General features: G+C 43.1%; 2 protein-coding genes across 2 annotated transcripts in view; one reads left to right on the top strand and one right to left on the bottom strand.

Moving 5' to 3' along the window:
• OGFOD3 (2-oxoglutarate and iron dependent oxygenase domain containing 3) overlaps positions 1–1,220 on the top strand; it is a 46,241-nt gene extending 45,021 nt beyond the window's left edge. Inside the window, exon 9 of the mRNA XM_026861268.1 lies at positions 1,055–1,220. Coding sequence (XP_026717069.1) covers positions 1,055–1,191 — 137 coding nt within the window. The 3' untranslated portion in view covers positions 1,192–1,220. The remainder of the gene's footprint in view (positions 1–1,054) is intronic.
• LOC113486818 (urotensin-2 receptor-like) lies at positions 1,136–25,514 on the bottom strand. The gene is made up of 2 exons (XM_026861094.1): positions 24,428–25,514; positions 1,136–1,236 (listed from the first exon to the last, which is right to left on the bottom strand). Exon 1 carries the CDS (start codon positions 25,454–25,456, stop codon positions 24,479–24,481), a length of 978 nt encoding a protein of 325 aa, XP_026716895.1. The 5' UTR covers positions 25,457–25,514; the 3' UTR covers positions 1,136–1,236; positions 24,428–24,478.
• Between the last annotated feature and the right edge of the window lie 6 nt (positions 25,515–25,520).

A 25,520-nucleotide genomic window follows, 5' to 3' on the forward strand; every position in this document is an offset into this window, starting at 1 on the left:
CATCTAAGTGTTTAATTTCACCTGATTGTGCATGAGTCCCAGGCAGAGTTAGATTGTCAATGTGAGTTCCCCTATGATAAGCTTTTAACCAAACTTTAATCTAATTTGAACAGTGGAAAAAGCCTGAGTACGAAAAACACATGCTATTGGGATAAAACAGCTGTGCATGAGTATTACTAGCTTTCTCAGGAGAACAGAGTTGCGTCAGTTCTGAGTTTCTTGCTAAACGTCAAACTTTTACATTCTCAGAAAAGTTGAATAATGTGAAAGTGCAGAGGGCTTCATTCTGCTGTTTAATCAAGTGGGATGCTAATATTCCTTTGCTTCGTTATCAAAGTAATCACATTTTACCTTGATGCCACCTAAGGCCTGGAGAACCCCAGGACAGGGTGGTGGTCAAAGCTTGGACAGGACGAAGCACAGGAGTAAGCATTTGCATCTATAAAACAATTTCCAAGCCAATGCACTGATGGAGTGGCTCTTTCTAAGGAAAATTAATTTGTATATGACTGATACATAACTATCTAACCTGGCTGAACAGTGAGTGATCAGACTGCACAAAACGCTATAGCAAATACTTGGTACAATGCTGATAAGCTGCCACAGCTGCTTGTAAACCTGCTGAGCATTTTTCCACCGAAGACTTTTTGCCACCTTTGTAGTACTTCCTCCTTCTTTGGTCTAAAATTAGAGCCCAGACTAGAAGGGGAGCAGGGAGGAAATCAATACACTTTGCTAACAGTCACTAGAGTTGCTTTTGTTTAAGTGAGGCAACTAAGAACTGGCTTCAGATGTTCTTGGCTTCCTCCTGCCTTTTATAAACTATGAGATACGGTGGAATTAAGTCTCCAGCTTCGTAGCACAAAGGATTAACGTATGTTTTAAACAGTACATAAAGCTGTCAGTGTGCAGCATAAGCTCATAACAGTTTCTCTTTGTGATGACCTATGGGCTCTCGGGTAGCTAGGGAACAGTTGGACTGAGACAACAGAAAAACTGTGTAGAGAGCTGATAGCAAACTCCATGTCACTGATGAAATACTTTATCTTGACAGGCCGGGTTTCCTTTTTCACCTCTGGATCAGAGAACCTTCATCGAGTGGAAAAGGTTCACTGGGGCACTCGCTATGCCATCACCATCTCCTTCACTTGCAACCCAGACCATGGCATTGGGGATCCAGTCTTGATGTAATTCCTCTGGGGACGGAACATGACGTCAAATGGAATGAGAGAAGCCCTGAAAGAGGAGAGGAAAGGGAGATAACATGTCTTGTAACCTCACATTCAAATAGAATTTCCCACCTATATTAATACATTGTAATACATGTTGTTTTCACATGTCCTTTTCCATAAATGTTGCAAATGGTGCCTTAAAAACAGTCTTAAATTTGGTGTATTCTGGAAATGCTCCTTTGTCCTAAAGGCATAGGCTACAAAGAAGAGTTCCATAGTGGGCTCTTTTTAAAATATTTTTAAAAATTTATTATTTTTTAAAATTCTTCAGTTTAAAAGATAAAAACAGTCTTTTGGACCATGTCTTGATACAAATGACCATGCTGCTGTTACCTGTTTAATTCAGTTAGTAATGCAGTGTAGGAAGTTTGACCTAAGTTCACAGAACAAGATGAGTGTTACTCCTTTGAATGTATCTTATGCTGAGAGGAATGTATTCCCCTTAGCATGGGCAATACACCTGTGGTTTAACTACTGGGACTTACTTGAACTTTTTTTTTACTGAAATACTACAGATATTTTCTGCTACAAACAGGGAATAGTTAATACAAAGTCAGAAATACGATTCTGTTATTGGCCAGAAAGCCTGTTGCTTTTGGATGACAAATGCTTTATGCTAGGGAATGTCACTGCATTAGATCCCTTTGATCAGAATGCAGCATTCCCAACTCACCTTGTTTTCTTTGGGTCTTTAATGAAAACGATCAGTCTCCTGGTTGGATGCCTGGTGTTACGGTTATTAAGAACTCTGTATGGAGATGGCTTGACCATGTAACCCTGTACATTAAGTAAATATTAAAAACAAAATCTGGGCAGAGATAACCCGACAGTCCTCTGGATTCATCTGAGTGTTCATCATTATCTAATTCCCAGGTAGGGCAGTAGGATTTGGGAGGAGCATAGATGAGAAAAAAAGCTAGCTTTGTTCTGGTTTTCTATATGCCAGTTCTGGCCTCTTTAGACTTGGTCCTGTAAATCCTGGCTTGCTGCTCAGAAGGCTGGCTAACAAAACCACGTTGACCAGTGGACTGTGGCATGTAGGGTCTGAAGGAAACTGGTGTCCACCTACACTTTAAATTGATGTAGTCTCAAGCTGGAGTTCAATTATAACACACTCTGAAAACATCTATTTATTGGGCCTAAATGTAATATTTAAATCAATTTGAAGGAAGCTTGAGGTTTTGTTATTGTTGACACAACTAGAAATCTTGTGTTGTGAAATACTGTGCTTTATCTTGCCCAAAACAATGTTTTATCTGCTTCAGAAAGTCTCTCAATAACTCTTTTTGGACTTCTCTTTTTTTAATGTAGTACGAAGACTTTTTTCTGTTAACTAGGACCATTAGTTCATGGAGTTCCTTGAATAATAAATCGCAAAGATTTAAGAGAAGAGGGGATGATTGCATTGCAATATGGACAGAGTAACGAAGAAATGTGTAATCTTGCCAACTACTTTGCTTTCTTATTACAATCAGAAGATTTTTGCAGGTCAGCACATTGATAAGTAAATGGTAGGAAAACCTGATTTTTTTTTTTTTTTCCTCAGTCAAATTCTGAAGCAAACGTTGGATTTGTTTTATTAACAGTCTATATAATTTCTGTGAAACACTTCAAAAATCAGGGACTGTGCATTGATTTTTTTTTTTTTTTTTTTTTTTTTTTTTTTTTTTTTTTCATGCATATGGTTTTCATTTTTTAATCTGTCCTTTTATGGAAATAATAAGTATTGGGGGGATTACACTGGTGATCAATATAAAGAAGAACAATGACAGGACACTTGCACACCAGCAAGATTAGTCTTTTGTAATTTCATTTCTTTGTTCTCAAATCTGAAATAGGCTTCCTTGACCATGCTAACAAGGAAGAATTGCTAAAATGGCTGGATGCTAAATAAAGTCAGTTGGGTTCTAGTTCTAAATACTTGTCTCAAAGTCTGTTAATTCCAAGAAACTTGCATTAAAGCCAAGTTGTAAGACTGTGACCGCAGACCAGGATCACCAGCAACTGCTTTACTGGCTTAAAACTTGATTCCTGATGTTACCTTGCGATTTAAATGTAGGACCTTTTCCACAAAAATACCTGATAGCAGTGGAATCTAAATATGAATGGACCTGTGTGGTTTTGGGTTGGGATTCTCCAGGTTGAGGTCCTATGTTCTAAAATTCTTAACTTCACTGTAAGCCCTATCACTGCTCTTGCAATACAGTCATATAAATTGCTTTGCCACTTTTAAAAGTGTTAGTTGGTTATTTCTGTCATGCAGGCTTTGAGTTGCCGTAAATTACATTGGCACTTTTAGAGCTGCTCTTTATAAAATACTGCTCAACAAGATCCTGTTAGACCATGGGGGAAGTCTCAGCTAATCTTCTCTTGGATTTTAATCTTTTGATGTATTGTAATATCTCCCAAACACGGTGCATCTCTCATGCTATGAACTGACTGTCATTCAGAAATAAAATCAAGTTGATATTTGTCTTTTGGACTTCTTAAGCTTTAGTAATGTGTTCAATATGATGACCAAACCCGTCAAATATTATTTGTGGAAAAACATGTGTGTTGTACCTGGTAAGAGAATTCATCTTTTGAAAGTATAATAATTCAGTGTGCTGTATGTTCCAGTACAAACCAAGATTTTTCTGTTTGAAGCTTCAGTATCTGGACTACTAAAAGCAGTAATCTAGATCTATGAAAAAATTAAATAGCAAATTAGGAAGTACAGTGCAATCTAAAAGATTCTGAACATAGCCTCCAGCAGGAGAACAGTATTTGCAGAAAGGCTGATGATGTTCCTGAGGCAGAGTGGGATTTGCAGAATTCACTGATCGTTAGGAATAAACTTGGCTTAATTTATTTCGCCCACTTAAATACCCTGAATAACTTTTTATTAAGGGCATCTCTTCCCAGTTCTTGACAGATTCTGAATCTGAAATGCTTTAATTACTGTCTGTCCTCTTTCAGGTTCAGCTTGCCTGTTGCTACTGGGAAATGCAGTGCTCTGTTTCTTAGAACTCTGGTTACACTGAGGACAGGATTTGTTCTGTTAAACTAGCATAAATCTGATGCCAAACTGCTGCTGACAAGTGCTCTTAATTGAACACGTGGTGATGGCAGAATTTGGCTTGGTGTTTCCCAGTTGTGTGAGAACCTTTGTAAAGGGCCCTCGTGGCTCAAAGTAAAGAAAGGTCAGTACATGTTCAGTGTGAATTGGGGCTAAGTTCTGACATTAAATTCACAGCCTTGTACCTGAAAGCATACTTGTTACAAGTATTTAGAAATGTTTATTTGTATTTTGAAAGAAAAATATTTGTAAGGAAAGGCAAAGACTGCTTCTGAGTAAAGTCCCAGAGTAAACTGCAAAACACAGCAGGAGAGCAAGCCCGAGTTTGAATCCCTACTAAGAGACTGAGTGCAGCTTCATGAGGACTTCTGTGAAACTTCACTACTTTTAAAACTGGTTTTCCACTCAAAGATTTTGGGGAATATCAGGAACTTTTGTAAAATTAACAGGTATATGATCAGATTAGGTTTTTAGAATAAACTTAGCTTTCAGTCATATAGCATGCATTTCATTTTTTTATCCCCTATTACATGATTCGAGGAACCCTGAGTGGACTTCTTGGCATTTCTCAAGTATAAAATTTTCATTGTGTGAGCAGTTGTGGAATCGTTGTGGTTTTTAATTCTCCATTAATCAGCTGAAGGTTTGGAAAGGTATATTTATGTTGAGATTTTCCTGAAAATGTATTGTCCACCTGTAATATTCTAAACTCAGTCTTAATGAATTTCAAGTCCAGAAATGTTTACCAGGGATACTCTATTTACAAAAATATTTTAATTTGAATTTATAGCAGAAATCTATGTCTTATTTATAAGGCCAGCATCTCAACAGCGTACTTGCTGTGGCTGTAGCACATAATGATATGCACCTTAAAATAAAAGTGTGGCTGGACTGGCATTGATAACGACTATGCTGTCAAGAAAATCTAGTTTTATTTCTTCAGTTGCACTTCTTAATACATTTGAATTTCTCCTTTATAGCTTTATTTTCCCCAGTAAATAAAGGTGGCTTTGTTTGTATTATAGAGTTCCTCACATTCCTTCTATACCCAGATACCATTATGCAGCGTTGACATGTGAATTGGATCTCTCTGACATGCTCATGTGTAGCTTTGTACAATATTTCTGTCTTGTCTAAATTCTAGGAATAAAACCAGGAAATGTTGCTGGAGGTCAGGGCTCTTTGAGGAAAAAAAAAAAATTACAACCAACCACACCAACCACCCTCCTCCTCTTCCCTCCCCCAAGCAAATCTTAAGAAACCCCAACTCCTGTCTCCTTTTTGAGTCGCTTGTGCGGAAATCCCACCAAACATTCCAGGAACAGCAGAAGAACTCTTTCCTTTCCGAACCACTGATGGCTCTGGCATGCATCGATCTTCTTGGCCTCGTTCAGAAAGGCAGTCTTCTCAGGAAACCCAGCTAAGAGACCCATCATGAAGTGGTGAGTGTCTACCGCTCCGTGTAAAACACCATGCAGAACTATAGCATACTCTGCCTTATGTCTGTTCTTGTAAACCTTCTTAGGAAGCCGACAGCTAATTTTATGTCATGTTTGCTGAAACCTGCCAAGCAACTCTCTTTTAATAACAATCCTGTTATCCCTGAAGTATCAGTATAGGCACTTTTTCAGTCTTATTTCCAAAATGCCCATCTTTTTTTGATTCTGTCCATTATCTCCCCTAAAATCACTTATCTCTCAATTCTGTCCCAGCATACTTAAGCTTTCACCTGTAGCATATACTGATTAGGGAATATAAGCTCAGTCCATGATTTATTCATAGACTGGCTCACTAGAACTGAAAATGAACTAGATGTTCCTCTATAACCCTTTTAGCCCATGCAGTGTATTAATCTTTAAGAAGAATTTCTAACAGTAGTGGAACTGTCAGGTGTTGCTCAATTTTTGAGAATTTTTTATTCTTCAGCATTCATTTTTTCCAAATACTCTTATTTTTCTTCCATTACAGGCATTGTCCATACTTGAAACAACAACCTTTATTTCAGAGATAATTATTTCCATCTTGCCTGTTTTCCTATACAGCCGAAATAACAACAAGGTAGGGATCAGTGTTGTCTGCTGTTGAGCATTCCTGTCTTTCATAATAACTTGTGGACAGTAACTACTGAATTTTGAAACAGATACAAGAGAAACTAATTTTTAAAATTTTTTTTGTTCTTTGTCAGTGACTGTTTTGCATTGAGGAACTGCTGGTAGGGCTGCTCCTTTGTGAACTCATTGACTGACGAGATGCTATGCATGCAGATCAAGCTGTGGGATCACAAGCAAAAATGCCTTGCTTGGATAATTCTTACTGTGAAATCAATAAAGCAGTCTGGAATGACAGTCTCCTTTATTTTTGTAACATTTAGATGCATCTAAACAGAGCAAAACCTTCAAAATATGTAGGTTTGCTGCTGGATAATCCTGAGGCTGCCCAAGGAGTCTGGACTGGTTGAATCCATAAGCTGACAGGTCAGATATCTTGTTGATAATGAATTTCATTGAGACCTTCACCTGAGACTTCAACCTGAAGACTCAGTGGTGTACAGAAGGAGCATGTGCCTGAAACCATAGTGCCTCTTTTTGAAGGAAATATTTTATTTATAGAGAGAAGCAGAGATTCATGGAGTGTTCATGTTACTAGTTTCTGGAAACTTCTTGTTAATAGGCCTCCAATGTTCAAAAACCTAATTCGAGAAATGGCTACTCTTCCTATTCTTTCCTATTCTTTTGTGAACAAACAAAAAAAGCCAACTCAGTTACTGAGGCATGATTTTTCTGGATAGCCACCTTGAGAATTGAAGAAAATTGAAGACAGAATGTCTCCTCTTTTTCCTCAGCTTATACAATTTTATATTAAGCTGTTTATGTAGATGCCTGGACACTTTGCTGACTCCACAGAAAAAAAATCCTGATGTTTTCTTTCGTGATTGCTTTTCACTGCCACTGTAAGGTCTCTGAGTGGATTCACACCTTGGAGGTGACCTCCTCAGCACATTAACTTGCCAGCCAGACCATTAAATCCTGGGGGAGTAAACAACGGCAGGTCCTAATGGAGGCATTGCTTGTGTTGGCTCTGGATGGTGGTTTCTTCCATTCCCTCTAGCAGGCAAATGATTTTATTTCTGATTTATGTTTATTGAAGAAGAGACATGTTCTGGGAGCCCTCTCTGCATATTAGGGCTTTAAATGTGATTCACTGAATAACCCTGTAAAAAGAAGGCCATGTTTCACCAGGTGATTCAAGACCTCTTTCTCAATACTATTTACGTATTTATCCTGTCTGTATTGTGTTTGACTTAGTAGTGAATGTTGAGTAAGCTAAAATATGCTGCATCTATCTATTTTTAAAATGATGAAATAAGTTTTCTTCTGCATGTATCTTGTGTATCAACTGAACCTTTTTTAGATGATGGTGTCCTCCATGTATGACATCTATGGTACCTTTTCTGGCACTGGTAGGATTTAGACCTGTAAATAAGAAACAGTCCAAGAAGAAACTAAGACTGAATTCACAAATATGCAGCAGTATACAGAAATTTTTCCTTTGGAGGAAAAAAAAAAAGAGGAAAGGTTTGAAAAATTTGGGGGGTTTGGAACCATAAGAAAGGCCAGAGTTTTGCTCATAATCCTTCAGTTGAGGTGTAGGGGATATGCAACTGTTCCTCCATACTCGCCACTGAGGTTCTACTTTGCTTCTTCATGCTTGCACAGTATCTGGAAATCTAGTCCTTTCCCTGCTCGTTTTCCTTTTCTAGTTACATAAACATTTTGTTGGAGGTCTTTGTCCACTCAGACCACATGAGGGCAGGAAGAACCTAATTTCTCTGCCCCAGCACAAGCACCAAATAAATGGATGTGGATTTCTTAGGAAGGCTGTTACCTTGAAGAGTGCTGAAAGCATGCAACTCGGGAGGTGATGAAGGCACTCACTCGTGTCACATTTCTTAGTGCCAGGAGCCTTGAAGTCTTCCATCTTCACAGCTGACTACCTGCTACTTTTGAGCCTTGGTATTTTCACCTCAATAAATGGAACTCGAGACCTCTTGACTTTGTTTTCTAAATGCTTTTAGCACCTCCAGATGGCTTGTGAGTCAGTGAATTCCAGCATGCTGCAAAAATTATCACTTTCAATACAAGTTAAACACGTTTCGACTCTGTAGCTAAGATTTTTATCTAGGCTTTGGAGCAGGCCATTAAAACTTGCCCTCTTCCTAATCATTCTCCTTAAATGAAATACTTCAGCCATAAAGCATGCACGGAAGGGCAGTAATCAAAAGCCTTTCCATAGGTGGATTGAACAGGGACATACTTCTGAGATGTTCAGGTCTAAATTAATTATTCTGTCTTCTGGTCAGGCCAGCTTTGTGATTTGCAGGATCCTGAGCAAGGCAGAAGTGAAGGTGTTTGACAGCAGCTGTGCTGTTCACCTGACTCCCCTGGACTGGGAGGTGTAACAGTACTGTGATTGTGTGTAGACTGAGAAGGGCTTATGCATTAAAGCTACAAACATGTCAAGGGTCATAAGGAACAATAACATCCCCTTATTAGACCATTTGACAGAACTGAAAAAAACAAACATTTGAGCCTTAAAGCCTTCTTTTTAATGAATGAAATGGAGAGAATGAGTAAGTGGATCAATTAAAAGTAAATGTCATTGTCTGCCTCTCCCCTGCCCATCAGCTGAACAGGGTTACTGAACCTTTTTATTTGTTTCCTTATAGTTGTGGACAGACATGCAGGGGATGGACGTGCATCAGGGGAGAAGGCTCACCTTGGTTATTAACCTGTCTCCTGAGGCTGCAGTCAGTACCTGCTCTAGACATAGCTACTGCCTAAGTGCTGCTGAGGACTTGTTTGTAGTATGGAGAAAAAAAAAGGTGGGAATAGGACTAGGATACTGCAAAAATCTCTTAAATAAGATTTTAGTTCTCGAATAGTGATGGTATGCTTGCTGAATGCGCTCTGAGTAGTTCAGCTGCACCAGCCTGTGTCACTTAGGAGACAGGTGTTTTCCAGTTGTGTTCAAGGCCCTGGAAGGTAAGGACAGCACATGTACATCTGAGCCAGCTTTATTCATGGAGCATACCAGTGGTTCAGGTTTGTATCAGTGAGACGAGGAAAATCTGTCTCTAAATTAGCTGCCTTGAAATTGAGAAATAATATTTTGTTGGGAAGAATGCAGGTGTGGAAAGTACGTTTGACTTGATGAATTTATCTAATCTCAGTCTTCAAAAGCACTGGCCTGACCATAAATATGAAAGTAAGTTATTTTTTGAGATAATAGCCAGGAATTCTTTCTAACCACATGAGGTTTTACCATTCCTAAACAGCTAAAAAGCTGAAACTAATCTGAAATACAAAAACTCCATAAAACTGAGCATTCTGCAACACTGGGGTATTGCAGCTAAAAGCCAACCTCTGTGTTTGGGGACAGGCTCAAACCAGCCCTCTGCAGGAATCTTCACAAGTGACTCAGGTGAAGATTGTTTGTCCTCTGTATTCCTGCAAAATAAGTTTAAGACTGTTGTTATGGTACCTGAGTTAATGGTACAGGCGTTTTCTAGATTTAACCCTCCTTACAAACAGCTCCTGTTCACGTCTGATAGCCAGGGAAGGTTTCTGCTGGGGTGGTGCCACCGGCCTGCAGCCACCTCCGCGCCCCGAGGTGGCTCCCCAGCAGCGAGGGTGCCAGCTCAGCTCCCTGTTTCTGCTGTCAGGAGACGGTTACTCTAAACACTGGAGATTGGTGTTTATCCTCGGGGCCAGGACTATCAATTTGTCCAATTTATGTTGGGAAGAGACACTAAAACTGATGCTTACAAGAATTCTGCCTGCACACACTCCCACATAGAAAGTCAAGAAGCAGCCTTGTGTCCCTCGGGCCCTCGCAAGGTGGGCAGTGGAGGTTCGGGGGGTGGCGGGGGCTGGACGGTATGTGCTCTGGCTGGCAAGTCCAAAGTGGCAGTTGGCATGGGGAGGACACATCTGCCACAGCTGGAGACTCTAAGGAGGTGGTGGCAGCAGAAAAGGGTCTATGGGGGAATCGGAGAGATATTTGGGCTCTTTTGTGGGACTCAGGGTGGTGGGAAGGGTGAGACCCTCTGAGACTGAAGTGCTGAGAAACAGCAAATGCTAAATCCGGGTAGCGGTGAGCACCGTGCAGCAAGTTCTAACATCCCAAATGACACTTGATGGGTACGTGTGATGGGGAAAAGTAAAACTAACATGGCCCAGGGACTTAGCAGAGTGGGGGATCCCTTCGCAATAAGATACTGAAATGGCTTTTTAGACATATCACATAGTATTGAGAGTAGAGATCGGTCTGCAGCACTTCTCCAGCCAACCTTTACTGATAGGACTCTGTAGTGGATGACTTTTTGTAGCTGGTTGGGTACCAGTAAGAAAAGGAGGCTGACAGGAGTGGCAAAAAATTCATGTTGCCCTAGAGTGCTACAGAAAGATGCTTTGATGGGGACACTTAGCAGGAAGAAAAGATCCTGACAGCATCACTGTCCTCCTCTTCCCAGCACAATACCTTCAAAATTCAGCAGAAAACATAGGGGAACAGAACAAGCATGTGGCTGCCTCGGTAGCATACATCCACAGAAACCTGGGATGGGCCAGACAGCGCAAAGGCAAGACTGGGTGATTAAAACAGATTTTTAAAAATTTTAAAGCTTCTGGAACTTGATAAGCTAATTTGCAGAAATGTTTTGCATAGAACCTTATTTGAAGCAGGACAATTTCTGGAAGAATAGTTAGAAAAACTTTAGTTAAGGAATCATTTTGATTAAATACCACTTCCCTAGCAAGATGGGTAGGAGGATCGGATGGGTGATGGTGGCAGCGTGACTGAAGCCGGGCAGTGTCCCTGGGCTGAGCACTGGCAGGGTTGTGCAGCCAGCACTGAGCTCAGCCGTGCTGTGGTCTTCCTAACAATCACTGCCCTGGGAGTGGAAGTGGACCCAAATACACAAACATTAACCCTCCAGGCCATAATATATGTAGTGCTGATGGAACTAAGGGGAGGAATGAAGCAAAATCACTTGCCTGGTTTAAGTCTGTTTGATGTACTATCTAATTGTTTTGCTAAAGTAGATGTCTCAGCCTTGTTGATTTAGGAGAAATTGATAATTGAAAACACTAACTCAGTGCATATGTTAATTCTTTTTCCTTGGGAGCAGGGAGAGAATATCCCATAACACTTCTCTATCTGAAATCACAGGATTTCTTGAAGAGCTGCCTTATGCCCGGCCCTCTTGTGTCCAAAAAAAACCCAAAACAAAACAAAAATCTCATAATGGACGAGCTCCATTAATTTGGAGTAGTTTGGCAAAATATGAAGGACTCCATGGAGTACTGGACTAGTTATAATTCCAGATCATTTGTTCTGCCTGTTTGAGAGTTACAACCATCAACAGGTTTGAATTCCATTTCATTCAACAATTTTGTAACCATGGGTAACTGCAGAAATGACGTGGCTCTGAGCTGCAAGGAGGCTGTCAAGGTTGTCAGGTTTTAAAATCAACCTGCTTTGATGGCTCTTCTGGTTTTGCAAAATTTACCTTACAGAGCTTGCTCTGAAAAACCTGTTTAAAAATTATTTTCCTTTTTTTCAGCATTTAAACCAAAAGGAAAATATAAGATGTTCATGGATGCCTTTGTAAAAGACTAGTATGTCTCCAGACATACAAGATCTGGCTTATTCGAATGTTTTCTGCCTAACAGAAAAAATAACTTTGTCCTGAAGCATACTGTGAAGGATGAGATTCAGCACGGACTCTTCCCCCTCTTTCTTCTGTGCGTGCTACAGACAGAATTGGTGGAGCCACTAGCTGTTGGAGGCTCTGAACACTTTTCACTTTGGAAGTGCGAAGGGGATAAATTTGCATGTGGTCGGCAAAGATTTCAGGCTTTGCTGGATTTTTTTTCCTCCTTTCTGAACATTGATACAAAGAAATAACCACTTTTCTTGCAAATTATTTACTTATAGCAACATATGATGATTTCTGAACGTTGTCTAAGAATCCTGCTTGTCCAGACCTGTTTTGTGGATTCAGTGTAGCTCACCAGGTAGCTTGGGGATTGGCTCTGATAAGAAAGTAGCAGGTAGCCCGGGGGTAGGAATTAAAAGGACAACTCACCCTTAGCAGAAGCAAAGCCCTGAATGGGCACTTAGGCAAACTTAAACTTGAACAAAAGGACTCGGAGATGCTGTCTAGGGAGGATGATCTTGCCGATTTAGGAAGGAGACATCTGGACTTTGCTTAACAGCGCATGGCCTGGAAAAAGCGGACACTGTGAAGAAGATCACGTACTTCTCCCCTTGAATAATTATAATAATCACACCTATTCCCCGAACTAATTGTAATAACCCATCCCTTCCTAATGAACATGTACGCTTTGGGGTAATAAATATCTGGCTGCTTGCCAGAGACGGGGTGCAAGCTTTGTGGAGAAATCCCCTTGCACCCTGACCGGAATAAACACACCCGCTTTATAACTCTGTCCGAGTTGTAGAGTTTGTTTCTGCGAGTCAACAGCTGTGGTTGACTTCCATGCTGGGAGGAGGGTGCCCTGTTCACCATCACGGGCCAGCTGACAGCCAAAATCCCATGGGCGTATTTACACCTGACTGATACTGTGCATGAAGAATATAATGTGTTAAATTAATCTAGGCCAAAGGATAAAAGCACTTAATAAAGAATCTCGAAGAAAAATAATTATTTGAAATCTATTAACTCGTTGTTACTCGAGTCAAATGATACCTCCCATTTAAGTCCATCCCTCAAAACTCTCCCCAAAAGTCCTCAAAATCCCTTCAGTTTCACATACAAATACTTGACATTCTTGGTGCAACGGTAAAGACATGACTATAAGCTGTAAATGGTGTTTTGTCTTGAGCACTGCCTTGCAGACCCAAGTCCCTGGAAGTTAGTCTAGGCTACAGAAAGCATCCTCTGGGTGATAAATTTGCTTTCTAAGCCTTAAATTATCACAAACACAAGAAATGTGCTCAGCAACTGTGTTAGATCAGCAGCGACAGAAAAATGACAAGGGCTTGAAAGCTTTTCTCATGCTCACACTACTGGGCTCTATTAAATGCTCATAATTTACTATTCTGTCTGTAATGTCTTTTTTTTTTTTTTCAATAGATGAAAATTTGGTCCCAAAAGTGCCTGCGTGCTTAGAGGTCAGTTGTTTCTAATTAAACATCTCATTGGAGACTGATGGCAGCTTCAGAGACATCTTAGTGCCCATGAAGCCACATGTGGGAGGGTCGGAGCTGGTGGGGAATAAGGACCAAACCCATGACCCCACAAGGTGAAGAGCAAGTGCCATCTTGATGACTGAAGTCAAAGACTAAAGAGAAAGCGTTCCTGCTTCCCCCCTGGCAGTGTGGGTAAGCAAAGCTTTGCAAATCCGGGGAAGGTGAGCACTGTTTTGGAAGGCTAAATTTAGCAGTGATTAAAGGAGCTCTTAATTAACCAAATATTCCCCCTGATTGCCTTTCCAAATTATTCAATAACTGAACAATTATAATGAGCTCAGCAAGTAATTACTATCCATTCCAGGTACTGCCCTCCCCAACTGCAGCCTTTGAAACCACCAGCTGTTAATGTGCCGGGAAATGAAGGCTGTGAAGCATGAGTCAAATAACTGAAAACTGAACAGGAAAAAACCCCACAGGTTGAGGCACTGTAAGGAAACGTGCTCCCTTATGCTGAGTCCGTAGGTGTGTGGTCCCTTCCAGACTGAAGGTTCATCATAAAAATTATTAGTGTGGATTGAAGCTGCAGTGCTGTTTTCATGGGTGCTCTGGCAAAGATACAAAGCTTCCCGGTGGTTATTCTGCCTCAGAAGGCTTTACAAAGCCTCCCTGGGGGCTAATGTGCATCTCTAGAGAGGGAAGCCATGGCCTAACTCATAAACCAGAAAGGAGAAAACAGAGATAAAGCCCAAATCATCTGAGAACACAAGTCCTACAGATATCTGTAGTTGCAGCAGGGAAAAAAAGTTGGATGGTGAATTCGGCCATTTACTGGTCTGAGTGATGCTTAAACAAGAACAACCTCAAGTGCATTAAAGCTTTTGTCCCGTTTTTAACACTGATTCAGAGGCACTTCTTTTCACGGCCCATCAGTGGTATTGCTTTAGCTGCCTGGGGGTGGATGGTGAATCAGATGGAGACAAGAGTAATTATTGTTGGCTTGATTGGAAAAAAACCCACCACAACACCACCAAAAGCAAAGACAAGCCTATGAACTCAAACGGCTTAATCCTTTAAAACTGCAAAGCTGCAAAAACAGATGTACCAGCTCAGATGAGGGGACAGAGGAGGTTTAGGCTGGAGCAGCAGTAAGGGAAACGCTTGTCAAATTATACCTCTAGCTATGCAGATGTAACTTCTCTGATGTAGCTGAAGGATTTGCTTATAGCAATCATGCTTGCGGAAACATGCCTGCTCTGTGATTAGGTTCGGGAAATCAATAAAGCCTTCTGCTTTCTCTGGGGCCAACCTGGAAAAACAGATTTGGAATTCAAGAGGTATGAAATTTCCCCAGAGCCTCAAAATGGGATGTTACAGTCTGACGGTGGTGTGTTTAGCTACGGAGCAAAGCCAGGGTAGAAGCAGAGTCCTTGGGAGAGGCTGCAACTTGTTGCCGAGAAGGAAACAAAAGAAAGGACAGAACATGCAGAGATGGGGGGGGGGGGGGGAAAAAAAAAAGAGAACAGCAAAGGCAGCAACATGCTAAAACCAAAAGCATATTTCTACTGCACAAAGAAGCTAAACAGTCGCGTTTGATCCATGATCTTTCCATAAAAGCTCTCTTCAGTGTGGGCAGGAGGTTCATCTATGGAGCACGATGGGAATGCACAGTCGTCAGGCAGGCCCCGGGATGAAGTCTGTAACTATACATAGACCCTCCACAGACTGAGCCTGAAACACATGCCTGAGTCTTGGAGATAAACATTTACTGAAGAAGGTGACAGAAGACAAAAATGCCTATTAAGATGCTGCTTTGATGCTTTTTTTGAGATCTAGGCTACTGTGCTCGTGCCAGCAAGCCTCTCTGTTCCTTCCCGTGCCCTGACGCTCTCGGGGCAGCACAGACGTCCCGCTCCTGTCGCCCCGCGCTGCCTCGGCGACTCCTCACCCGGCCCCGGGTGCTGGAGCGGCGTTCGCAGGCTCCCGCACCGCTTTCCCCATGAGCACAGCAGGCACGGCAAGGAGAGAGGGCACCTGTGAGGAAGTCGAGCTGGGACTTGGCTGCGTGTTGAACGGGGCACGTGGCTGTCAGATCAAATGCTGGTTCTGCACCGCGATCCTGACAGGAGGCGAGAGGTCAAGAAACCGCGAAGCTGCCAGGGCCTGGGCACGTGCCCTCCCCTGGAGCCCCTCGGGGTGCCCATCTCTTCCCTGTAGTATTTCCACACCAGGTGTAAAGGCTCATTATTAGAGGTAGCATGAAGCCGATGCAGGATGGCGTTCTTAAGCCTCCTTTCAGCCTAAAGCAATTTCTCTGTGCTCTCATTCAGATTAATGAGTAATTCAGTGTGACACATTCACTATTTCATATTTGTATTGTGCAGGTAGTGTAGTTGTCGCAGCCCTTCTCCCCCCACGGGAGGCCCCTCTTGTCCTGCTTCCACAGGGCCCCTCTGGGGCTATGAACATGAGGACTAGACTCAGGGGGGGGACAGCACAGTTTCCAGAGTCCATGAAGTTATAGGTATAAAGGTTTTTCTTGTCTTTTATTAGACTAAACCCAAGACTTCTTACAGGAATTTTTCTGAATAACACTCTGAATACCCAGGGCACACAATGCCTGGTGGAGAAAATGCTCATATGGATGGATGCAAAAGACTTTTTAAGCGATGCTTTGGCTCTGTCCTCATCCCTCCACTGTGGGCCCCCCCATTTAAACCAGATCAGCAAGGAGCTTCTCCCCTAACACTGGGCACCATAGGCTGTGGAGCTTCACTTTCTCATCCTGCCTAAGAGAAGCTGCTGTAAAGATCAAAATGTTTGCCATTATAAACTCGCCTTTTATTAAAACAAACAAACAAATGGAAACAGCCGAGCAAAGTTACTCGGTTGCTATTTCCTCTGCTTCTGTTGCTGGGAATTACTCGTGCTGTGCCTCAGGCAGGCGGAGGTTCCTCGACAGATTTAATCACTCTAAAAAGATGCCAACAACAAAATGACAGGGAAGCTCTGCTGTGTTTAGAAATGGGTGATGAGCGTTGGGATAATTCTGTCTGTTCAGGCTCCTCTGCACCAAACCCTGCCGTTAGAGCAGGCTGGGGCACAGGCTCTGCCGGGGAGCAATGTGTTGCCTTTATCTCCACTGACCCTAACGCTCCCAATCTATAAAGTGGGGAAGCAGAGGCTCCCAGGAGGTAAAGAAGAAAGATTCTGCTTCCCTACCCTATCTCCTGCTATCATTTCTCACCCGAGGAGGGGCTTTAGAGAGGGCACTGATGCACTGAAATGATGTCTTGATCAGGAGACTCCTTTCAGCCGTGCTCCCAGCGAAGCCAGCCGAGCACAGCTGCCATTGCTGTGGGGTAAATGATCATCTCCACAGACCCGCTGCTGTTCATCAAAAATGATGAAGTTCTGTACACAAACATTTCCCCGTTCAACCATTAATAGCTAACCTGAACCCTAACGAATCCCTACAAGGAGAGCTTTTCCCTTCTCATCCAAGGATCTCAAAACATTTCAGGCACATCAGTGACGTCTTAAAACACTTGTGCAGACGATGGAAATAGCGTCACTGTTTTCTAGGCAGTTAATGAACAGTGGCACAAGAATAAGTGTCTTCCCTGAGGTCACAGTGCAAGTCAGTGGTGATTTTCTACAAGAAGCTTCTGACCTCCCCCCATTTCAGATAATTTCTCTCTTCAGCTCCGTATGGTGAGTGCTGCCCCGATAGTCATCTTCAACACCAAAACCCTTGTAAATCTCTTCTGGATTTTATTAGCTAATTTTGCTCTAAGCCTGCCCAGGTTACTTATCAACAGCACTAGTGCTTTCAGGATGAATAGCCTGTGCATCCCCACCAGCAGATGATGTGAAGGAAGATAAATATATACACTTGAGTGGGATCAGATAAGTGCTGCTACCATGAGGCATGATGCAGGTGGGTGCTGCAGACTTCCCATGTTGTCCTGATACCGCTCCCTCATCTGAACAATGCCCAGGGGCAAAAAGCTTCTTTCAAAATGTTCTGGTGAGAGGTAACTAAGGTTCCAGCTGATTTTATAATAATGCCATTCCTGTAAGATATTCCCTTCTACAGTGTTAAATGAAAGCAAAAAAACCTGTTACAAAGAAAAAGCAGAAACTCAATTTAAATCCGTGGGGATACTGGGATTTTGAGTAGTGTAATGCTGGGAGCTGGCTGTCAGCCCAGGCTCCCCCAAGTGAGGATATTGCAGGAGCTCAGCACAGGAGCTGGTACTGCCTACTGCTGTGCACGGCTTCTCTGTCAGGACCTGCATGTCCCTGAAGGTAAGTGTCCTCTCTCTGTGTGTCCTCAAGAGTGCCACTGTCTCTCCCTTCTTAGCATTACATTACACTTAATTTACCTTCTCCATTCTTGCAAGAGTCAGCCTTGTGGTGCTCAGATGTCAGGCTGATATTTAAAAAAAAAAAAAAAGGCATAGAAGTGTTGTGAATTTGACAGACGTCTCTGGTGAGGCTTGCAGGAGCATATATATGAAGTGGTAACTGTCTCCAAAAGGCTGTGTTTATGGACACACAGCATTTAGCTTCAGGAATCTCCCTTGCTTTGTTTGGATGAAATCATGTTTGGTTTTAGTTAAGAATTCAGGAGCTGAATTCAAGATCCTAACGGGAAGGCACAAGGAAGGGCTAATGACATCTCAGAGAGACACTGGCCTAAACGAGCTGAAACAAATTTAGCAGATTTGACTCCTCCAGTATTAGCACTGCTTTGGTTTTATAACTGTATCCTCTGCCAAGCACAGCTAAAATTGATGGATGGTTTGATTTTGCACAAACTTATTTACTACTTTCCCTCCAGATATCTTGATGGAGAGGTTTGGGTGGGAACTCCTGCAATACTGAAGTTAAGTCTTCTCTAATATATTCAGCAAATGCTTCTTAACTCTTCAACTTGTTTCTCACTGTAGAAGCATTCCTAGCGTTTACAAAAATGTTTCACTGAAATTAAAATTTAAGTTATAAATGGAGAGAACCAGAAGAAATGCCAGAAGAATCCTTCAGGATTAATTTCTCCCTTTCCTCTTTTAATTGTCCCTTTCTTGCATGAGGAAAAAAGGAAAATATTGCAGCAATTTTGCTTTGGTATATCCCATTGGCAACTTTTTCTTTGGGGACAAGATGGCTCTAGTTGGGACCACAGATCACAAAGCTCAGTTCTGACCATTTGAAACCTGCCGAGATGAAGTTAAGTCTCCTCCAAAGGTGACATTCTCCACACTAGAACCTGGGTGTGGGCAGAAAGTGGGATTCCTGAGCAGAAATATTTACACTTTAAAAAAAACCCCTTTTAATGTATGTCCCATTTAGGGTTTTAATATATTTCAGTAATTTCTTTCAATGTTGTGTATCTGACAGAAGCTTGTTGCATCCCAGGTTTGGCTGAGCGAGCTGGCAGTGAGCTCCTCTCTCTGCTTTCACAAAAGTCAACCTGGGCCATCCAACCCCCCCCATACTTTGCTCCCAACTGACACATCCTTTCTCTGCTATGTTTTAGATACATTCCCAAACAAGGACAAAAAAAGCTTGTATAGTAACAATAACTTCAAGGGTACTTATATCCTGTGAAGCTGCAGCTACTATTTTGAAGACAAAGCAATATATTTCTTATAAGCCACAGCAATTAACTCCACGGCTCTTCTATTTTCAAAAAAAACCTTGAAACTAATAGCAACAACCAATATTATAAAGAAAAAAAACCCAAACCAGCTGGGCTAAACTGTTGTTAGTCACCGGCTCTGGGTGCTTCCGTGGGTGCTGGCAGTGAGGATGCTGTGCAAAATGACAGGAATAAAGTTAGTCTGGGGTTGGCATAGAAAGAAATGTGGGAGGGGAAAGTTAGCACTTGGAAGTAGGCTGTCTCTTCACAACAGACCTTTCCCCCTTCAGATGTTGTAGTAACATTGTACTTTAAAGAAATTAAATGCTATTATATAGGCAAGCTGTGCTCTAACTCTCTGCAACCACTATGTTTTAAAGTCTAAAATAAACCCCAGTATTTCTTCCCGAGACCTCAGGATGGAAGATGCTGCTGCCACCAGAGGGACTCAGAAATACGACGGTAGGAGCATTTCTGCATCCTGAAGCGGCCAAACTTCCCGGCGAAGGCATCTGACTCTCAGGGGCTGCCTTCGGGATTTCTCAGGTGCTGTGTTATGCGATCCCACGGCTCGGGGGCTGGCATGGATGTGACATTTATGCACTTTCTCCTCTCATCATGCAGACAGGGGAACAGCCTATGTACTTGGTTATCCTGCCTGTGCTCCTCGGTTAAATGCAACTGGGTAATAATACTTCGTGAGGTACAAAGTGCTCATAAAACCACCTCTATTTCACTGGCTTCCCCGGTATTCAATCATTCACTAAGCACCAAGAATTACTGCTAAAATAGGAGTTAAAATGTTAATGATTTGCTCACACTCCTGATTCAATTGGAACATGGGGCTTTTGAGCACTTACTGCAAATTTGATTTCAAAGAGTGAGGAGAAAGATGATTAAAAAAATGTGTGATTCAAGGTGAAGTCTTCAAAAATTCAGTAATGTTCAAATGGATTCTCCTGTGTCTGGGGGAAGCAACCATTCTCACTTGTCCCACAAATACCCAGCACTTTCTCCTTTCAAGCGAAAAGAGGAAAAATTGCCATTGCTGCTGTAGCTACTACCTTAGATTAAAGGAAGGAAAGAGCACGCCGGATAAAACTGCATTTCTTTCACAGTCTGGGTTGGTTTGTTGGTTTTGGTTTTGGTTTTTTTTTGGTCATAAAAGCGTAAGCCCTAAAGGGTGTTGGAAAAGATTCTCTAGTGATTAAACTATTTTCTTTCCTGTAAAGCATGTATGAAATTTTGCAGTGACAACCTCTGCCCCAATAACAAAAATACTGTTGCCTTCCCCAAAATTACCATTTTCCGTTTTACTAAAGAATTAGCTGTGTCACTAATCCTGCAGCAAAATTTTATTTATAATAAAAGAACCCAACTAAAAGCCACAGGATTACAATGATTTGGGTATGATAAACGATCCCAGGGTACACATAGCTTGCCTTCTTGGAATGTAGGAGAATAGCCAAAGTAAAATTGTTTTCAAGGAAATCACATTTTGCTCAGTTACAGCCCGACTCACTTTCCTGTTGCTACTTCAGTCCTGGCCTGAGATGCTTCAGATCTACCGTAAGTGGCAGGATATGTAGAGTTTGCAAACTCCCATCATCTGGATTCTGGTTTATCTCAATTTTCATACACTTTTGCAGCCTCTGTGGTTGTGGAGAAAAGATGTGGCTTTAATCACATGATTTTGGGAGTTCTGCTTCATTCTTTTTAGCACTGGGGACAGGTGATACCTCGCCCTCTCACAGAAAATAGCCAGAGCTGCTTTACAGCAGTTTTGCATGTCCTGCATGGACTGCAGAGAGATGTGCTTATGAATACCGAGATCCCACCAAACCAAAACCAACACCCTTCCCAACATATTCTGGGTCAGCTGCAGGCAAAGCTACCCTGTATGGGTAACTTAAAGGTTGTGTCAGCCCCGGACAGGACTTGTGCTATAGACAGGCTGCAGCAATCCCCTTCCAAAGCTAACTACCAGGTTCATTTGCTTTTGTTGTTGAAGGGAGATATATGAAGGCTGTCTCCTCATTTCCAAAACATGAGCACACCCAGAAGAGTCGAGGCTTGCCCAATTATAGACGCGAGGAACTTGGTTAAGACATCTGCTCTTGCAGGATATTTATGAAGTAGGTCAAACCTTCTGACTTTTGGCAGTTTACCTGGTCCAATGGGACAATAAGAGGGATGTTTATGTAATTCATCTTTTAAACTGAGCTCTGATCCCTGGGAGGATGAGAGGCTCCTGAGGAGCCATGTTTGCACAGGTCTGCACCATGTCAGCTTCCTGCGCTGCTGAAGAGCCGTCATTCACCATGCACAGCAGCATCTTCTGGTGTGTTAAACAGGCTCTGCCCCAGTAATATGCTTTGTGGGTGTCATCAAACCGACTGGTTCTCTCCTTAGGGTAACCTCGTATGGGCTTACCAGAGCCTGATGGGAGAGAGGAGCAGTGCTGGGATGGGACTGTATGAACCACAGGCTGGCTGAAAAACCTGAGGAGTGACAAATGTCCAATATTTCACACTTCATCTGGATGCTCCTCTATCAACCCTTTGATGTTTAATGCTCTGAAGATGCAGCACAGAAAGCACATCTCCCCCACCATTCGTGACATTAAGCAGAGCAGCAGAATCCCTTCTGGGGACTGATGGGGTGTCTCAGGAAGCGCACTCCAAATCAAACCCTTCTGTTTGCTTATTCCCACATTAGGTAATGAGTGTAGATCTCATTTGCTCTCCATTTTCATCCCCTTTTTTCTAGGCACAATGCCTTCTCAGCTTCCCCTTCTTATTAATCACTATGTTTTTAGACTGGCTTTAGATGTTTTAATGTTTGGGGTTTTTTTTTAATGCAGAAAGTGTATTCCCTAATACTCTTTTTGATACTTATACAGGTCTTTCATCATCTGCTTCCCCTTACATACCTGTTGATAGATACACACTATGCCTTGCAACTATTTCAGATGTGGTAATCATCCATCCTATAGCAGCCTCGTAACACCGTGGGGTGTAACTGGCCTTCCAAGGACCTTCTGTTTGGAAATCAAGACACACCAGCACTGTGTCAAAATCAGGATCCAAACCAGGGTGAGTTTTTCTTTCTATAGCCATAAGGAAATACTTTTTTTTTTTTTTTTTTTTTTTTTTTTTTTTTTTTTTTTCCTCAGAGGCGGGCAAATGGCATGTGCAACACCTGGAAGGGATGCAGCCCTGCTTGCTCTGCCAGGGTGCCTGTCTGGCTGCACCATTATGCTCCCCAAGAGCAGGATGGCACAGCACACCTTGCAGATGACGCATGAACTCCAGCCTTCCCACACCACCTTTTGAGTTATCATTGCTATTTTTATATAGGAGTGACTTCCAGCCTCGGAAATGGGAAGCAAAGGAAAAGTAAAACAATGACTTCAGAATTAATAATTTAAAAAAAAAATTAATTCCTGAAAAGTTGTTTCTAAAACCTGTTGAAGCTCACTGTCCATGCCAATTCCCAACATGAACTGTGTGTTGGTCCCCTATGCATAATGGGCAGCGTTAGGTCTATTTATAATGCTCAGCTTGGTAGCCTACACAACACTGGTACATGACAAAGTGATCACCAGTGTTTTGAAGACAGACCTGTCATTTAGAGTAATACCAGCAAGGCGAGTTACTTATTCCCCTCTCCCTGAAAAGCACCCCAACAACTGCATCTGTCAGATGACTGCCTCACTCCCGGCACAGGAACCTGCTTCCCCGGTCTTCATCCAACATGTGCCCTGAAGAGTTTATTTTTCTGCTGTTGAGTGCATAAAATCCAGGGTGTTGCTGTGCTGTGTTTTCTGCTCCCAATCCTTGGCTGCAGTGTTGGCACTCCATGTCTCTGCTTTAACACAAACATACCCTAAAGTTTGGTGTGTGACACGAGAGGATCCTCAAGGACACCCTGTTAGGAACCCCTAACAGTGCAGGGCTGGAGTGGGGCTCCTCTCAAACAGATGGGGCCAGAGTGTGCCATACAAAAGTGAAACGGCTGTTCCTTCTGCCTGCTGTGTCAGAAGTCCCTGGGCATCACCAGCTGCTGGCAATCGTTTATGCAACTTATAAGTTAATAATAAATTGCATCGTTAATGCAACTTATCCCCAGAGTCTGTCCCAGACCAGGAAAGAGGAATATTGAACTCAACTTCATCCCCACATGCAAGAGCTCTGCAGAGGCTGGGAACGGCAGCCTCTCCCCGGGTGAATACACCCCCCTGAGCTAGGTGAAGAGACCATGAGAGGGGAAACCTGATGATGGTCCACTTTGCAATCATCATTTATTTTAGAAACTGAGGTTTTACAATTGTTTAGTTGCTTACAGGCATCTCTAGTATCTGTGGTGAAGGTTTACTACAAGACACCAAATGGGGAGAAAATGAGAAGAATACATTGAGACAAAATGCTTTTGATGAAATGTCATAAATAAATTAGAACCTTTTATGATGAGTCTCATGATATAGGATTCAGTCATTTTTCTTAGAGCCTCAGGTCTTTGAGTGATAGGGTTCTAGAACATTTTTTTTTTCTTTCTTTACAAGGTAAATTTTCAGTTTTTCAAGCCCTGTTGACTGTTGAGAAAGGGACCAACTTAAAAAAACCAATCAGTGGCACATTCAAACTACCTCAGGTAGAAACCTTAAAAGAACTACAAGCTTTTTTTAGATAATCCTGTGGTTTCTGACAGCTTACCTTGTGGTTTTTGAATGCTTGGAGTTTGAAGTGCTGCTGCAATGAATTTTAAAATAGAGACTTTAAGCTTGATGAAACTGTAGTGCACTGTAATGTAACAGGAAATAGAAAAAGGGACTTAAATGTCTCTTTACGAACACTAGGAACAGATAACGGTAATATATAGGGCAAACCCGAGGTTTGCAGCTAAATTAAGCAGTACCAGGGCAATTTCAGATTTTTACAGATTTAACCCAGCTGTAGCCTGAGGATAAGCACTGAGAAACCACACAGAGAAACGATGCAGAGCTGGAGCTGGGCAAAACTCAGCAAACCGTGAAAAGAGTGTGCGGCAGAACTGAACAAAGTATCCATCTCATCTTCTGCACCCAAAACCCCGAAGGATTTGTCCTGGCTGGCTGCTGGCTCCTGGCAGGAGCCCACCGACAGCCCTAAGCCGGACAGAAATTCAAACGCATCTCACAGAGTACTTGGGTTCACACAACTTCTTGTCCCTAACTAGAGTGACCACCAGAAATGAGTTTTTAGGACCCTGCAGGGCTAAGGGGTCCCAAAGCCCTACCTTGGCCAGACGCTCTTCTGGTCCTGGTGTCTCTGGAGCGCCTCCTCTTCCTCACTTGTCCTTCAGCGTGGCCATGCCCAGGGCCTCTGAGCTGTAGTCGTACTGGTTGCTGGAGGACGTGGACCGTCCCCAGGAGCACTGCAGGTTGGAGCCCCTCTTTCGAAAGGAGGATGTGAACCTGTAGAAGTTGCGGTGCCTGTTGCGCAGGTATTCCCGGTAGTTTTTGGTGAGCAGGGTGTAGAGGAAGGGGTTGATGCAGCTGTTGCTGTAGGTCAGGCAGGTCACCAGGTAGTTAATGCACTTTTGGGTTTGGGTGGTGAGCTGCAGGGGGCTGCTGTAGAGTCGCACCAGCTGCCAGATCCAGAACGGCAGGAAGCAGGCCCAGAAGACCAGCACGATGCTGAAAATCATGATGAGGACCTTCTGCCGGGGGGATCTCTTGCTCTTCTCCTTGTGGGGGGGGTTCCTCTGGGACTCCAGGTAGGTCCGGGCCAGGCGTGTGTAGAGGCAGCCAATGATGATTCCTGGGGCCATGATGCTGGTGCTGAAGAGCACCGTCAGGTAGGTCCGGTAGGCGTCCGTGCCCCAGGTGGGTGCACATATCCGCTTCACCTTGCCCTCGATCTTGACCCCGTCGGTCAGGGTGACCATCAGCATCATGGGCAGCGTAAGGAGCAGCGAGACCGACCAGACGGCCCCCGCCGTGACCTTCCGGTAGCCTTGCGACCGCTTCAGGGTGTCCAGGGGCCGGGTGATGGCCAGGTAGCGCTCCGTGCACATGAGGGTGAGGGTGAAGATGCTGGCGTGCATGGTGAGCAGGTCCAGGCTGAACAGGATGCGGCACCCCAGGTCCCCGAAGTACCAGTCCTGGGCCAGGTAGGTGCAGACGATGAAGGGGATGGTGGAGAGGTAGAGCAGGTCGGCCAGGGCCAGGCTGACGATGGAGCTGTACATGGGGGCAGCGCACCGCGCCGAGTGGCACATCACCACCAGCGTGTACACGTTGCCCGCCACCCCGGCCACGTACATCACCGACAGCACCGTCCCGAAGGCCGAGGGGATGAGCAGGGGGCCGCCCCCGGGGGGGCCGCCG

The sequence above is a fragment of the Athene cunicularia genome (assembly GCF_003259725.1).
Source record: "Athene cunicularia isolate RWA chromosome 18 unlocalized genomic scaffold, athCun1 chr18_part1, whole genome shotgun sequence".
NCBI classification, from domain to species: Eukaryota; Metazoa; Chordata; class Aves; order Strigiformes; family Strigidae; genus Athene; species Athene cunicularia.

What these genes read in the sequence shown, in the direction of transcription:
- LOC113486818 (XM_026861094.1), bottom strand. Translation starts at nt 25,456, where the DNA reads ATGTACGTGGCCGGGGTGGCGGGCAACGTGTACACGCTGGTGGTGATG.